General features: G+C 42.9%; 1 protein-coding gene across 1 annotated transcript; it reads right to left on the minus strand.

The window, feature by feature from the left end:
• Positions 1-1,702: 1,702 nt before the first annotated feature.
• Positions 1,703-10,415, minus strand: LOC144890886 (uncharacterized). The gene is made up of 6 exons (XM_078772777.1): positions 10,392-10,415; positions 8,260-8,436; positions 8,026-8,130; positions 6,309-6,416; positions 2,639-2,703; positions 1,703-2,431 (listed from the first exon to the last, which is right to left on the minus strand). Exons 2-6 carry the CDS (start codon positions 8,361-8,363, stop codon positions 2,319-2,321), a joined length of 495 nt encoding a protein of 164 aa, XP_078628903.1. The 5' UTR covers positions 8,364-8,436; positions 10,392-10,415; the 3' UTR covers positions 1,703-2,318.
• Between the last annotated feature and the right edge of the window lie 7,130 nt (positions 10,416-17,545).

Consider the following 17,545-nt stretch of genomic DNA (forward strand, 5'->3'; position numbering starts at 1 on the left):
AATATTTAATTTATACGTCGTCACAATAATGTGGAGAGAGGAGCATAGCTTCGTTCACGTGTCGCCACACACGGGAAATTGCCGAGATATATATTTTTTAAATCGCGGCATGCTCAGTCATACACCGCCTGAAATAACAGACGGGAAAATGCCGAGATATATTAAAAATTCGTCGCCACACACGGGAAATTGCCGAGATATATTTTCACTTTGCACAAAAATAACATCAAGTAATCAAATCAATAGGAATGTCCTGTGCCTATAACATCGATGTTATAGGCACAGCTGCATCTAGGCATTGTGTAACATCGACGCAGCTTTTGTTTTAATTAAAACTTTTTGTACTTGTTAATTATGTGGTGATGAGGTGTTTTGAATTACTTGGTGGTGAGGTGTTTTTAAATAACGTGGTGGTGAGGTGTTTTTAATTTCGTGGCTGTGAGGTGTTTTTATTACGTGTTTTATGGCTGTGAGGTGTTTTTAATTTCATGGTGGTGAGGTGTTTTTATTACGTGTTTTATGGCTGTGAGGTGTTTTTCATTTCGTGGTGGTGAGGTGTTTTTATTACGTGTTTTATGGCTGTGAGGTGTTTTCAATTTCGGGGTGGTTAGGTGTTTTTAATTTCGTGGTGGTGAGGTGTTTTTATTCCATGTTTTTTTGGCTGTGAGGTGTTTTGAATTACGTGGTGGTGAGGTGTTTTGAATTACGTGGTGGTGCGGTGTTTTGAATTACTTGGTGGTGAGGTGTTTTGAATTACGTGGTGGTGAGGTGTAATCGTCCCAAACCGCCAGTCTGCACCGACCCCTCCCCTATGTATGTGCTGAGGGGTTCTTTGTTGAAAAAAAAACATTCAACCTATATCTTCAACCGAAATTGCCTATAAAAATGTAATATCACAAACACAACAAATACATTTGTGCAAAATAATTGTTTGTATTATGATTGGTGTAAATCATGACAACACAGCAACTCAGGTACAGTCATTATCCTCAGGTAAAATAAGCCTGTTCCTCAGTAGCGAAGCTCCCCGCTCGCCTCACCAAGCTAGTGTGTATATATATATATATATATGTACATATATATATATATATATATATATATACTGTACATATATATATATATATACTGTACATATATATATATATATATATATATATATATATATACTGTATATATATATATATATATATATATATATATATATATATATATATATATATATATATATATATATATATATATATATATGTATATATATATATATATATATATATACATATATATATATATATATATATATATATATATATATATATATATATATATATTTGTAGCTTTTTGTATTTCTTGATTTAAATTATGTCGGTCTCTTTCGTATGCAGCACATGGCTGCGGGTAGCATCATTTTCTGGGATTGCAGCTGTGCCGCTGACGCAGTATCCCCTGCTGGCTCGGCTGGAATTTTTAATTTGTTCAAGTTGCCGGCGATAGGTTGCCTACTCTTTGCGAAGAACACCGTGGGATCTTTAACATGCACTAACTAACGCCGGAGACACGATGTCCATTTAACGTCCATCCGAGGGAAGGCGCACACACATGGGTGAATCGGCGGGATTTTGAAACACCAGGATGACATTTTATAGATTGGTCGGGATTCAAATCCAGGGGCTGACCTGCACAAGTAAAAGAAGGCAATATGATTATGATTATCGAGACCAATATTTATTTTGGTGACATGCCAGAAATTAAGCAACAAGAATGTGCAAGTATTCTACCGATGTAAACCAGCACCATAAGGTTGCCTGTTTCATTGGTTCAGCACTTTGGTGTCTCCAGTCATTGAGGATGGTGTAGAAATGCCTGTACAATCTGGAGAGATTTTTCTTTGATAAGGCTCGGGTACAGCACCACTCAAGCTCGATGTCCCATTTAAACTGTACACCATCTCCGGATGAAAACTTGGAGTCTGCACTCAATGTGGGGGACATGCCTGTTTAGTGGGAGTCAGAGATTCCACCATGGTTTCTTTCGATCTGGGCCCTCTGTGACCCTTCTTGATCTGTTTCCACTTCTACCATCTGTTACCAGTTGATGGTAACATCAACATCAATCTGCCATTTGTTTGCCAATGAGGTTACCACATGAATGAAAATTTGCAAAGGTTGTAAAAGATTTGATTAGGACACATGCTATGATGACATTGAGGTATATGATTACATACATGCTATTGTGTTACATTCAATTGACCCTTGTTCAGGACTATTTTGGGAATTTGTATGGCAGACGCGCAAACCAAGGCATGCAAACATGAAGTCACCTCATTCGGCTGGGTGATGTGCAGTCAAACTCAGGTGAAGATGGTGAGTGCCGTGAATTCGGATGATTGAACTCGAGTCCTTTCTGCTGCCTCTTCTTGCGATCCCTCTTAACACTGTGGGTGTGAACCACAATAGGGTGGTGGTTATGGTTTCCCTCCTTCCAACATCTTTTCCTTCTCTCACCAACCTTCCCAGCCCATGTCCTTTTCTCCCCTGTTCCCCATCCCCTTCATGATCTCAATTTGATTTTTTTTTAAATCCCCACCTATGTAGCCTGATTACATTCAATATGTACTATACTGTTCAGGGTGAAAGTGTACCTGGATGGTTGCTAAGGATGTGTCGTTTATAACCAGGCAAGGCAGCGTGGTTGTCCTGCACATCACTGTCAGGGATCAGAAAAAATGGTGAGGGATGAGGAGGGTAGCAATTCATAATCTCATTACCTCCGTCATTTATGGTGGATGGATGTTATGTTTTCAGCCCTGTCTGTTTGACTGTTTGTGAACAGGATATTGCAAAAGGTTGTGGACGAATTTGGCCAAAATTAGGTGGAGAGGTTGGGTATGTGACAAGGACGAAGTTATTAGATTTTGGAGAAGATCTTGGTCTGAATCTGGATCTGAGAATTTTAAAGTGAATTGTCACCATTGAAAGATAGGGCTGAAACCGATTATATGACACGATATGAAAAATCATAGAACCACTGGAAAGCATCCGTAAAGGAAAATTTAGATAAAAACCGTTAACTAGAACAATGCAACTGAAAAATAAACAAGTTTGATTTAAATCCCTTCAGCTGTTCTCAAGTATCACATTTTTACCAGACATGACAGGTTTCACATCGATCGGTGAAGCAGTTTCAGAGAAGGGATTTTTTTAAATATCGGCTTTCAAGCTAATATGGCTGCCATACCACATGACTAATATGGCTGCCATACTTAATAAAATCCGACCTTAAAAAATGTACACTCTCCATATGTATGGGTAGGGGATCACGTTTTGAAGTTTCGTGTTTATCAGATAAGGTTCGTTTTTCTATCCAAGATGGCTGCCAAACCACATAACCTACGACATCATCATTTGCGAACTATATGCAACAGTGCTGTTAGATGATATTTGTAAAATTTCGCATCAATAGGGTGAGCGGTTTCAGAGATATAATTATTTCATATTTTCCTTCAATCCAATATGGCTGCCAAACCATCTGACCTATGATGTCATAAATGTACTATTTCAATACAACTTGGTCATAGATCATGTGCATGCAATTTCTGATTTTTAGGATAAGGAATACGATGAAAACATTTTTGGCTGGTATACCACTTCACCTATGATGTCACCATTATCAGGCTTTTGTTCCCCATTGTGAGTACTTGACAATGTGCCAAGTTTAAAAAATTTGCATTCAACAGTTTCCGAGAAATAATGTTTTAATTATTTTCTTTTAATCCAATATGGCTGCCATACCACGTGACCTATGACATCACAATTATCACAAAAGCATTCTGCATGGGTGTTACTCCTATCCTGAAAGTTTCGTCTCAATCGGACAGATGGTTTGCTGAGAAAAACGAGGTTGAGCCCATACGGACGGACAACCCGAAAACATAAGGCCCCCGGCGACTTTGTCGGCGGAGGCATAAAAAAAAACTTAATCGATATCTAATAATAATAATAATAATAATAATAATTCATTTATTTTGTATAGCGCTTTTCAAGAAGCCCAAAGGCGCTTTGACAGAGTGGAAAACATAATGCATAACAATACATGAAAACAACAATTGCAAAAATACAAGAATCAATAGGGAAATATTTAAAGCAAAAGGAGGGAGAAGGAGAAGTGATAGTCAGGGGTTAAATGCTGTGGGTTGAATGTTGAATGCAGTGCTGAACAGGTGGGTCTTTAGTGATGTTTTGAATGTGGTGAGTGAGGAGGAGTCTCTGATGGTGTGAGGTAGTGAGTTCCAGAGGGTGGGAGCAGCGATGGAGAAGGCCCTGTCCCCCCAGGATCTGAATTTGGTCCGGATGGAGGGGGTCAGGAGGTTGGTACCAGCAGAGCGGAGGTTGCGGGTGGGAGTGTGTCTAGAGAGGAGGTCAGCCAGGTAGGATGGGGCCAGGTTATGGAGGGCTTTGTATGTCAAGAGGAGGATTTTGTACTGGATTCTCTGGGGGATTCGGAGCCAGTGAAGCTTGTAAAGTACGGGGGTGATGTGGTCACGGGTTCGGGAATGGGTGAGTAGACGGGCAGCGGAGTTCTGAATGTATTGGAGTTTATTGGTGATTATTGAGGGTGAACCATAGAGGAGGCTGTTGCAGTAGTCCAGACGGGAGGTGATGAAGGCGTGGATGAGGGTTTCTGCAGCCGTGGAGGAGAGGGATGAGCGGATCTAGCATTTGAAAAGTGTAATTTCAATGACTGGAATCTGTGAAATAAAAACCTCAATCAAATTTTAAGTAAAAAACCACAAACGCATCCGTGACAAAAAAACCCCTAAATTGATATCCAACAGCTGGTTGGTGATGTTTGCTTATAATTATAAAGCTTCTATTTATTATGTACCGATGTACAAAGTTATGTACGAATTATGTTCGTTATTGCTTGTAATGTGCAGGCATACCCCACTAGTATTAGATAAGACCAATTTTGCTTGCTTACTTGCTTGATGCAAGCTCCGCCTCCCCTTGGCATGAATGTGAGGACAGTTCCGCCACTCTCAGCAAACTTCAGGCAAATGCGCATGCGCAGTCCAACCTCTCCGCCATCAGTAAATTCACATTCTATACCCACCGGTACCGCGCGTACACAGCTAATGCAGTAATTGGTTCACGAGTTATCAAACAAAGTGACCACTATATTCGTCGTGTGTGCGTCTGTCTGTGTGTGTGTCGGTGTGTGTGTCTGTCTGTCCGCAGCATAACTACCCGATGATATCATCCGATCTTGATGAAACTTGGGTGGGAGGCTGATATGATCTAGTTGTCCTGCGTAGAGTGGGCGTATTGCGCCCATTGTGGGCGGAGCCACGCCCAAAAAAGATGTCTTTTTAGGGGGTAATCGAGTTCAAGTTACATCTTCTCCGAGGGAGTTGGTGGAATCTGACAGGGGTTTCGGTATTTGGTTAGGCCAATGTCATGTGTCTAGCCCCACGGAGCTTGATTTTTCATTTTCGCCCCAAGGTCAAGGTCACAAGGTCACAAAATTTAGAAAAAGTCGATTTTTGATGGTTTTATTACATTGTTCGCTTCCTGATAGGGTGAAATGTCATACTTGATCTTATATTATCACATACATCATGAAATACAAGTTTTCCTACAAATTTCAGAATCCTCAACCTTTGACCTTTGAAGGTCACAAAGGTCAAAGTTTCAGAGTTGTCGGAATCTAACCAAATTTTCGGTATTGTGTAGCTAACTAACCTCATAACTGATTATACATTCTTTTCTATCTCATTTCAAGGTCAATAACCTTCGGTTTGACATTTCAAGGTCACAAAGGTCAAAGTTTCAGAGTTGTCGGAATCTAACCAAATTTTCGGTATTGTGTAGCTAACTAACCTCATAACTGATTATACATTATTTTCTATATCATTTAAAGGTCAGTAACCTTCGTTTTGACATTTCCAGGCCTGGCCTGTCCGGGCCTGTTTCGGTTATAGTCCGTCCTTTGTCATTGAATACCGCTCGCTCGTGAACCATCGTCGTCTCCTGACTTGTATAATCTTTCATTTATTGTGTACACTACCCTGCCTGAAAAATGTCATGGGACACTTGTTTATTGCCAAAACAGCCTCATTCTTGCATGACAAACGATCCATCATGTGCAGCGGGATTCGCCATGGCACAGCACGGTTCACCTTGTAGTGCAAAAAGGGTACCTGGACACGTTTCAAAATCCGACTTGGCCCATTACTCCGAACCACCCCGTTTCAGGGACGATGACATTATATCATGCTTGGGAATAAGCAACATTTCCACGTCCTGAGGTACCTGCTTCGTGGGAATCGTGACGATAGCCGGTGTCTTTGACCCGTGGACTGCAGGACGATATGTGGCACAAGCTGCTCTTCATCGACCTGGCGTACGCTCTGCATGTGTCTGTGTTGGAGGCAAGCAGGACGTAATTGGCATGGTTCAGGTGTCTCTTCTACTTACAATACACAGTATATGGATCTGCAATTGCTACAAAAAAACTATTCAAGAATTGATCAACTGGTATATTTTTCCTTATTACCGAATGATTAGACATTAGATCAGGGTGGTCTCTCTGGACATATTTTGATCTTTCGATACAGTCTGGCATCCTGCCTTGCTCTCCAAACTGTCTGCCTTTGGAATCCAAGGTAAACTATACCCATGGCTTACTGACTTCCTCTACTCTCATAGCCAACGTGCGGCTCTCAATGGAATCCTTTCATCTTCTCTCCCTGTCAAGGCTGGAGTGTCCCAAGGTTCTGGGCCCAGTCCTATTCCTGATCTTCATCAATGTTCTCTCTGAGTCTCTGGGAAATCCCCTTTATCTATTTGCTGATGACTCTCACTTTCTGCTGTGACATCCCCCATCCTTCAGACAGGTAGGCTACATCCTCTTCCTTCTCTTCAGACGTTGGAAAAAAAAATCACAAGCTCCTCAAATACTTGGAATATGTCTTTCAATCTTGACAAATCTTACTCTCACTATCTCTCTCCGAAAGGAGCGTCTGGAAAACCCTTCTCTCACGCCCCTCACCCCCCATCTACTTTCTTAACAATCCTCTTGAGGAAGTACAGTCATTCAAACTCCTAGGTCTCACTATCAGCCATGATCTTTCTAGGCCAAACCGCACTTCAAAGTTGGCCTCCAAAGCCAGTTGCCAACTGGGCAATGGGCATCCATCACATCCAGCAAATGGGCATCCATCACTCCATCGCACAAAGTCCTTCCTTGGCACACCTGAACTCCTATCCACCTAAAAGACCTTTATCTGCAGCTTTATGGAGTACTGCTCTCCCCTCTGGGCTGGCTCACCCACCTCACACCTTGCTCAGTTTGACATCGTGGAAACCAAGTCTTTAAGATCATTGGAAACTCCCTTGCTGAAGCTGAGTCTATGGGCCTATCACTTCACCATCGCAGACATGTCAGTGGTCTCTCTGTCTTCTACCGCCTCCTTTCTGCTATTGCAGCCTCTGTCCTCTCCGTGTTTTTTCCATCCCCATGCCCAAAGATTTCTGCAGGGCACACACGGTCCACCATCAACCCCCCTCTGGTGAAACTACCTAGATTAAGGATCACTGCTCACCTTCACTCATTCGTTTCTGTTTTTTCCCACCTGTGGAACAAACTTCCACACTCTCTTCAATCTCATTCTTCTGTTTTGGGCAGGATATTTATTTGTTTGTTTGTGAGCAGGATGTCTCAAAGTTAGAGATGGATTTCGACGAAACTTGGTGGACAGGTTGGGTGTGTGACAATGACGGATTGATTAGATTTTGCTGTTTGCTGAACATCCGGATACTACAATTTTAGCTACAAAATGATAAACTGTTTAGTCTGGTGGAGGTTTGCACTCTCCAGAGTTACATTCTAGTTTTTTCGGCCTATTATAAATATTTATATCTCGTGACAATTCCAGAAAACATTGACGTGTTTCTTGTGAGATTGTGTGAATGTTGTTCCGGTAACCTTTTAATGCTCCAGTACCAATTGGGCCTTGTGCACACTCACAATGTTGCTGCTTGGATTAGGTGAACAAGTGCCCTCCGTGCTGCAGCCTCACCCCGCAGTTTGCTGTAATAATGCGTAAAGTACGCGTCTGCGTGTCTCTCCTTCCTGCGGAACCATAATGGGTGACTCCTCTTCGGTAGATAGGGTATATTCTCATGGCACAGTTCCAACCTCCCACAAGGTAGAACTACATTAACCGTTCCTAAGTTTTGATGTCTCAAAAGTGCTGCTTACCGTGATCTCGCTGCCTCTCCTCCACAATGCGTAACTATGCATGCGCACAGCACTACAATCAGCATGGGCGAGACACGCGAGGCTTGGCAGCACCTTACTCCCATTGCGCGTACGTCCTGCTTCAACTTCTGCTGGGTACAGGCCAACTCAAATCCTTGCCTTTGAATCCGTGCAAATCTGAAGGAATACAAAGTGTGACATCACAGCTATCAATTAATCATCGCTCCTCGTGCAATATGCAGGAAAACCTACTCATGGGGTGGGGTTGCAGTTCATCTTTTGCCAACAGCTTTCTTCCTTAAAGTATGTGTGTCAACATCCTTGGCTCCAACGATTCAAGAGGTGGAACGGAGTCATCCCAGGACCCAAAGTATCCATCTCTACTTCGGTGAGGCATCACGGTTCATAGACTAAGCTGTTCAACTTTTTCAGAGTTTTGATCACTCTTTTCAGGATCGTCACCGAACCCCGGATTGCCTCCAGTTGTAGTTCATTTGTGGTAATATTCCCGGGGATGGTTTTTTTTTTAATCTCAGTGAAGTTCTTCTTTATCATTCCTGTTGCTCCAATTTATCACTGGTACAATTTCGATTCTCTTCAGCTTCCAAGATCTATTGACCTCATTTTGAAGGTCCTGGTATTTGGTCATTTTCTTGATTTCTGCGTTGTTTAGGCCACAATCGCTGAGTACTGATATCTCATTCATTAATGCAGTCTTTTCCTTTTTGTTCCCGAGTACAATGTCCGGACGCAATGCTTTGTTTTCTATGTTCATGGTCGATGGAATGATCAGGCCATACGTGAGCACGACATCCTCATTTTCAATGATTGCTCTTGATTCGTGTTTCCATGATTTTTCTGGGATGTTAAAATTTTTGCAGATATGCCAATGAATCACTTTGCATACTTTGTTGTGTGTTGTGTGTAAAGTTGTTCTGATAATAGTTTTTTACATCCCGATAGGAGGTGACCCATGATTGAATTTTAGATATTGGTGTAGGATGTTTGGGTGGTCGGGGTATTGGAATGTCGGGGTGGGTGGTGGTGGTGGGGTAGGTGTAGAGTTGTGGTGATGGGGGAAGGGGTATTGTTAGAGGGGGGTATAGGGATGTTGGCCCTTGAAATAAATTTTGGATTTATCCCTGAGTTTTGTGTCATACAATTTTTAATGCTGAAGTACTATTTTCCTTTTTTGATGGTGGATGGGAGAGAGTTGGGTGGTTACTAAACCCAGTGACCCTTGCGCCTTCACCTCCATGCCAATGGATGACAGTATAATAATGCGGACATCTTTTTGTCAATTGACTTGCTATATAGAGAGTGGATTAGCAATGGAAGATCCCCTTTCCACAGGCAGCCTCCTCCTCCCTCCTTTTTCCCGTTCCTTTGCAAACCTCCTGCAGGGTCTCTTGCTGGGTTAAAGATGCCAATTAGTCTGGTGGAGCCGATCTCAGCTTGGAATAAACAGAGTGCTTTGTTGCAAGTGCACGGAGCGGGACTCTGCACGACCGTGTTAGATCTATTGTGTATGAGGGAGCCCCTTGTTTTGCCAACTTATCATTTACAACTGTACCGAGCAAGCAAATAATTTTCCTCCTCTGGCTCTCTTGAAATCGGTGAGGTTACTTACTGGTTCTGCACATTCATCGCGTTGCAGGTGCATCTCAAATTGCACATCATAGGTGCAGGCCCCTTGATGCTTCAAAGGCTTTCAATGGCAGTCAGATTGGTTTATATTAATAAGCTTTCGACCTTCAAAGGTTCCACCTGGGTGCCGGGCTGCAGGGGTAGAGGAACTGTCAAACTGTTTACTCCTTATCCAACTGCAACTCACATATCTCAAAGTGCATTTCCATGGTCTCGATTAAAGATTCTTCATTGTTTTCACGATTCTCACTCCGAGTGCTCAAATGTTTTCCTGCTCCCAAAAGGCAAGTTGTCTCGCAAGCCAAAACTCTAAGAAGAAGCCCGAAAACAATCAGATGCTGCGGAGAATATTTACACTCATTCGGAAGACATTTTGGGATCGAGGGTGGTAATTATTACTTATAGATCTACATCTCACAAATTTTTAGCCAAGTAACCCACAATTCCGTTCATACCACTGCATGTCTCTCCGTTCATTTCCTTACCTTTGTGCTCCTCTAGCGTCGTGCAGAAGTGGCTTTGAGCATCTGGAGCTTTATATAAAGGGGGAGAAAGAGAGCGAGAGAGAGAGACAACCCCGCCCGCGTCATGATTGTCTTTGCATTTGACCTCCTCTTGCACCCTCTGGTGAGAAGCGCACTGCCTCCCTCAAATATTGCTAAAATAGCCTAATCAAATCATGGTGCAGGATATGAAGTCACGGTTTTATAAGTTGAATGCAGACGAATGAAAATTTGACATTTAGTTTTATTTTTATTTATGGTGTTCCAAGGTAGTTACATGTGGAATGGTATGGAATGGTATTTTCCAACACAATATGTGGTGATTTTAGCACAATATACGTTTCAGCCAACACAACACAATACTTTGCCCCCTTTGTCCTTTACGTGGATGTATTTCCAAAGATAATGTTCAAACACTTTTAAAAGGTGTCGGCGAAAATTGCTACTGTTTTTTTTATATATATCAAATTAAGGTAAAAAGAAGCCTCTAGAGTCTAGAATATCCTGGAGGCTGTGCTACAACGTTCTCGCTTGCCATATGCTGACGTGAAACTTTCAGAAGCATGATGCGATCCTCCAGCCTAGGTGACCTGGTAGGTTGGTTAGGGAAAGGATGTAGCAAACTGGAAGTTCTTTATTATTTTACGCTCGTGTCAGGGCCATTTAGACTGCATTCATTTAGACTGCAAACTCCCTCACTCTCTTCAATCTCACTCCTCCCTCCAGGTCTTTAAAACAGCTGTTCACCACCATCTCTTATCTTCCCCCATCCAAAACCTTGATCTTTTCTACCCACGTTAATTCACCCCAGATCCACTTTTTTGAAATGCCAACTGCTTTCCTGGAAGTTCTAGCAGAGTCCATGTGTTTTATACCTCTCCCACCCCCCCCCCCCCTTTCCCATGCCTCCTCCCCTCCAAGCCCTCTCCCTCCCACAGATCTCCCGATGTCCCTGTTCTCTCCTGTTGTGCTTGTGTGCTTCCCTCTCTCCCCCATCTTGTCTCCAGCTCCCTTTATCATATGTTTTATGTGTCCGTTTGTTTTTTTGTGATTAATGTTAGCTCTTACACGAGCTTCGATCTTGTATACAAAAAAAAAATATTCAAATCTCGACCCAGCTCTAAAGTGCCACCCTGGTGTTTTGGATGCAAGGCAAGGCATCGATGTGTCTGCCAGAAGGATGTTAAGCCGGAGGACCCTTCTGCCAGTGCTGGTCATTAGTGGACATTATAGGAACAAATTACAAATTCCTGTCCATTCAGTAAAGTATCCTGCAACTGAGTGGTGACCTGTCTCGGATTGGTTCTATCCTTGGAACGTTTCTCAACTTGTAAATGTCCCGAAGCTCTGTTGAAACTATGGGCTTCCATTATTCATTGAGGGGCTTAACCTCATCTTACTATAATTCACCAAATGTCTGTCTGTCTGTCTGTTCCCAGGTACCGCAAAAACGGCTGAACCGCTCGCAACGAAATTTTGGGTGGGTAATTCTGGGACCTCCTGGAGTAAAATAGGCTATATTGTTTTTCCATTTTTTTTTCCAATTTTTCCAATTTTCCAATTTTCCAGTTTTTCCAAACACGATGGAATAATATTTACCGATATGAACAGTGATGTGGCTTTTATTGAAATTCTACAAATACTGTTTAGATTTTGATGATTTGCGTGTGATATGATTTAACGGATGTTTATATAAATCGTTTAAAATAAAAAAAGCCTTCAATTTCTGATATTTTGCCTTTTCATTTGGGCCTCCCAATTGAAGCCTCGCCCATAGGGTGGGTACCGTTGCTAGTGGCTATAATAAGCGAACAATAGTGGACTCTACATTATAGTTGAAAATTATAAATAATTTCAAATCCACGCTGATGTCTATCATTACCTTTTGGTGTTTCTCATATCCTTTCCTGAGCTTTTATAAACTCACTGACCTGTGACTAATGCAATGAGTACTACAGCTATTAATTCCATTCCGTACTATTTGATGTGAGATTGTCTATTAATTAAGCACTAATGAAATGTGAGTACTACGTCTATTAATTATGTTTCATTGATATGTGAGTATGTCTATTGATTATGTACTATTGGATGTGGGTATGTCCATTAATTACATACTAATGCAATGTGAGTACATCAATGAATTACCTACGAATGAAATTTGAGTAACATACTACGTCTATTAATTATGTTTCATTGATATGTTTGAATGTCTATTAATTACGCACTGTTTGAATACGAGTTGGGTATGTGCCATGTGGTGCTTCTATTAATTCTTGAGTAAAATGCCAGGGGCATAGAAAAGGCCCCTTTATATAAGGGGATGTGCCATGTGGCAAAGTATAGAAAAGAAGGGACATTCCATAACTTATAGAAAATGCCAAACAATACAAAATAAGGGGCATTCAAAAAATCTCGATTGCATGCTGGACTACCCGAGTGTTCTGAGGAGGAACCAAGTAATGTTCGAGAAAAGTTCATATAAAGGAGTGCCCTACATCTGGCAAATACAACACATTTATTTCTTTATGCAGCTGGATGAATCAAATTGGCGCCCCTTTGACACAAAGAGGTGTCCTTACACTTCTTGATTTCAGTGCAGCGTTCGATACAATAGACCATCAGATATTGCTACAGAGGCTATCTAAGTGTTTTGGTACACCTGTTTGTTGCTAGCCGATTAGATGTCTGCAACAGCCTGTGTTATGGTCTGCCACAATCTGACGTCCATCAGCTACAACGTATTATTGAGCTGATGGAATTATTGAGAAAGTTCCAAGAAGCCAATTTATCTCAAAATCCTAAAAAACATCCTCTGGCTTTCCATTGAAAATAGAATAGTTTTCAAGATCCTTCTATTCACGTATAAAGCACAAAACAACATGAATCCGTCCTCCGGAATGGACATGCACCCCTTATGTACCAGCACATGATGAGATATATTGATATCATTTGATATATATATTTGATAATATATATATATATATTTGATATATATTGTCGTGGTTTTGAGAACCCACACTTCTTGTAAATATCACATCATTAAAGGTTAAAGGTAAGCACCCCATAGATAGGCCACAAGAAACACGTAGGCCACCATAGGATGTCAGTTATTTCTTAGTATGTGTTAGATAAGGCTTTTCCCAATAGTTGAATCTGCGTTGTGTCAATCAAATAAGAATAGGCCCCCTTTTCGTTCATTCCGTCCATTTGGCCATCCTCCCTCCAAGCAACGCCGTTACGTGCCCCCCTGTCTGTGCCCCATGGCCCTCCCAATTTGTTACGCGCCTTGACAGCAGCGTACGCAACCTCGTTGGGCTTCCGCCCAAACGCCGCCATAAGCCACGAGGTGCGGCCCAGAAAAGAGGACGGAGCGCCAGGATGAAGGTGTGGCCACGTCGCCCAGCCGTCAGGGTGGGGCCGGTAAGCAATAACCAGCCAACCAGGGCTGGAGTGACATCGCCTGATAGGCGTGGCTTTTGGGCTTGCGGAGCGATCGCTGGCTGGATTATAAAAGTGTGAGCGCAAAGCCCTTTTACAGGACTGATGAGAAGAGCGCTCGTTAAAGAGGACTTGTTGGGAGAGCGCACTGGTAACAGCACTGCGAGGACGAATGCGCTTAATCGTGGTTGAAAGGACTTGCACAATTGGCGCTTGCGTACAGGACATTGGAGAGGGGGGCGTTTGGCGCGAGTCGTGCTAATATTACGTACGCCGCCAGGATACCAGCCTTCCCCCTGTGATATAATTGTCCGTTCGCGTTACACTGTGAAGCGCTGCCTGCCGGGTTTTCCATCGCCTGGACCGGAGCCGGATTGGAGCCTGGACGCGCTGGTGACCTTCCAACCTGTTCATCTGTAATCCCCGTGTGAGTGACTGTGTGTGAGACGGGCCCGTTTGTCCAGGGAATAAGTTAAGCCTGTAATTAAGACTGCCCTGTGTACTTCTCCTTCCTCTTTCTATCTTGTACATTTCTTTCGTTTCCTCTTCTTTCTGTACATTTGTAATAAATTGCCTTGTTCTTCCTGGTTTCCTCTTATCCGATCGCATCCGTCTTTTCTCTAATTGGGTAAGCGTGGCATGATTCGGAACCGCTATAATCGGGTCTAGTCACCTGTTAACAGCTCGGACCGCGGATTGCTATCCGCTCGGCATATTCCATCAATATCCGTGGTTCGAGCGGGAGTTATTCCCTTGCTTTACGGTCGGTGGTAGTAATTAGGTAATAGGACTAAGAATCGACCAACTACCCTATTTACCACCGACCGGAAGGAACGTTATAACTTCCAGGACTCGCGTCGGCCAGATCAAAGACAAGGGGATTAACCCCCCCTTGATAAGGGGAGAGCCGACGTCGGAGATCCGTAACAATATATTTTGATATAGATATATTGAATTAATTTTAATTGATATCATTTGTAAAGCGTGCAGAGGATATTAAATTATCATCTTGTGCTATATATACCTAGCATTATTATTATCAGACCTTTGCCCCCTTCATCCTTTTGACCTTTACACCTTTTCAGCCCTTTGCCCTTTAGACCATTTAGACTTTTCATTTAGTAAATCCTTCCATTTCTTTGCCACCCAAAATGCACCACAAAAAACCCGTCTTGGTGAGGGTCTGCGATCTGTGATTGCTCTTTCTTCTTGTTATTTTGCTTCACTTTGTACTCCTGCCCCATGTGACTTTCAGTATGAAATCCACTTGGTCTCGGGGTGAATTTGGTTGGTCCTGACCGCTGTCGCGATTTGGCACGGGTGATTATCACACACCACAGGAACGTGCTGTGTGCTCACTGGATACGTTCGGTCGTTAATTGGAATCATGGCGCATGGCACCGATTGGCGCGGCGTATCCACCAGCACGTTATTGTGATGATAGACGCGTGATCGGGCTTCGGGGATACTCAATCAGTCGGGCATCACGGTGGCTTTGACGTGGCCCGCTGGGATTCACACCAGGTCACAGGGACAACCCGCCAGCTGCTACGAAAAATACATGTATCGAGTATATGAAGCTATTCTTAACCACTGACTCAATGATTGACTGACATTAATGTTTGGTATTATCCTGGCGTCATGGAAAGCTGAAATTTGGCGTGCCCGAGGGACATCTAAGCCGGTACACCGGGAAAATCACAGAACCGTCGGAAAGCATCCGTAAATGAAGAAACTTAAAAAAACCGTAAAGGCATACGTAAGAAAAATAAGAGCGAAAGTCTAACAGCGGCATAGCCGGGCTTGTTTGATACTTTAGTTGAAGAGGATAGTATGACCTGGGTGGGGATACCAGTTAACAAATAATGTAAGTATTCAATTATTTTGAAGTACTGTAAGTCTCTAAGCTGTCTGTCACCATGGAAGTGAAGAGATTGCATTGAGACACCATATGGTTTATTCTACATGTTGTTCAGTTAGTCAACACTATCAAAGTGACCTCAACACCATCCCGACACACACCACTGTGTGTGTTACAGAATGAGGTGTTTTATTGCGGCCGGAGTGAAAATCCTGCCATCAACCTCATTGAGAGAGTACCCAGTGAGATGGTACTCATTTTGCCGACCTCGGAAGGATGACAGGCTGAGTCAACCCCACCTGGTGTTAATTCAACAGCTGATCGGGATTCAAACTCAAGACCCAAGGATCCCAAGCCCTCCACCCTAACCATAAAGCCAACACCAGGCTTAGGATGGTTGGAGGCAGTCATAACAAATGCTTCAATGTTTGAAGTGCCCTTAATCAAAGTTGTAATTACAGAAGATCTGGGGGACATGCACCCCCTCCCACCCCTGTCATATATCATCACCCTGTTGTCATAATTTCAGTTCCCCCAATCATCAAGTGTGATAATTTGCCCCAACCAGGTATATGACGTAATATATTGTTGCGGTTTTGGGAAACCACTAAAAAGTAATAGCAACCACATGCAGGTCCCTTAGAATAGTTATTTCATAGCAGACAATTATCTTAGCTCCCTTCCCCTTATTTCGGGTTATTATGGCCGTGATCGGGCGATCGACCATAACAAAATTAGCATTCGCCCGGCGGGTACCAACGGTTGCTCGGCCGTCTAAATTTCCATCCAGGAACAAAAGAAAGGGTACTTTCCTGTTATCCCAGCCTCAGCGTTTTTTTTAACGAGTTTGGCTAAATGGGATTCACACAAATTCACCAAAATGCAGGTTCCACAAATTCATTGCTGAAATGTTGAAATCCAAATTAGCCAAACTCGTAAAAAAAACGCTGAGGTAAAAAAAACGCTGAGGTCCGGGATAATAGCAAATTTGCGCCCATTCGGAAGAATTCCTTTTTCTTGAAGGAAACAGACCGCTTAATCCTCCGTTCTTGGTTGGTTTCACAAATGCATTGCTTAATCCCAACGATAACCCTAACCCAAACCCGAACACATAATCCAAATTAGCCAAACTCGTAAAAAAACACTGAGGTCCGGGATAACAGGACAGTACCAAATAAAGTGGTACACCACCGGAGGGAAGGTGGGCCTTCTAGGTACGTTCCCTGATTGGGTCCATCATATGGTACTGGTAAGCTATCGCGTGACAGACCAATTGGCGTTCATAGTTGCTGGTACGCAACCTGCTGAAGTACGAAGTTATTAGTGTGCAGCAGCCGCAGGTCCGGTAAGTTCGGGAGGGAACGGAGACTAACCCCCTCATAGTAGACCCGAACCTCGGGCCGTAACATATTTGGTGTCCGGGAGTGGGATCGGACCTCAGGTGTGCTTCACGCACCTCAAAGATTACAAGGCATTAGGACATAATTTTTTTTAATTTTATCGGTGCAAACAATGACGGACCGACCCAGACATATTCCGGTGGGCCTTAGCATTGTGAATTTGGATACTGGATTAATGATTCAGGACCAAGAAACAAGAGAGATGCATTGTACAAAGAATAGCCCCCACCTTCACCCCCCGGAAAGTACAGTGCCAGCAGCGCGGAAAGTGCATGGCGGATTGGCACCGGCACAAAAAGCCGAGCTGAAGTGTTCTTTGAACAAATGGTAGCACAAATGCAAATGATGAGCGTGAAAATGGACGCGATGTCGAGCGAAGGGAAGCATGACTTCGGGAAGATGGTGAGCAGGGGAATGCAGGTGAATGCGGAGAGTCG

This window comes from Myxine glutinosa, chromosome 2, assembly GCF_964187855.1.
Source record: "Myxine glutinosa chromosome 2, kmMyxGlut1.1, whole genome shotgun sequence".
Taxonomy (NCBI): Eukaryota; Metazoa; Chordata; class Myxini; order Myxiniformes; family Myxinidae; genus Myxine; species Myxine glutinosa.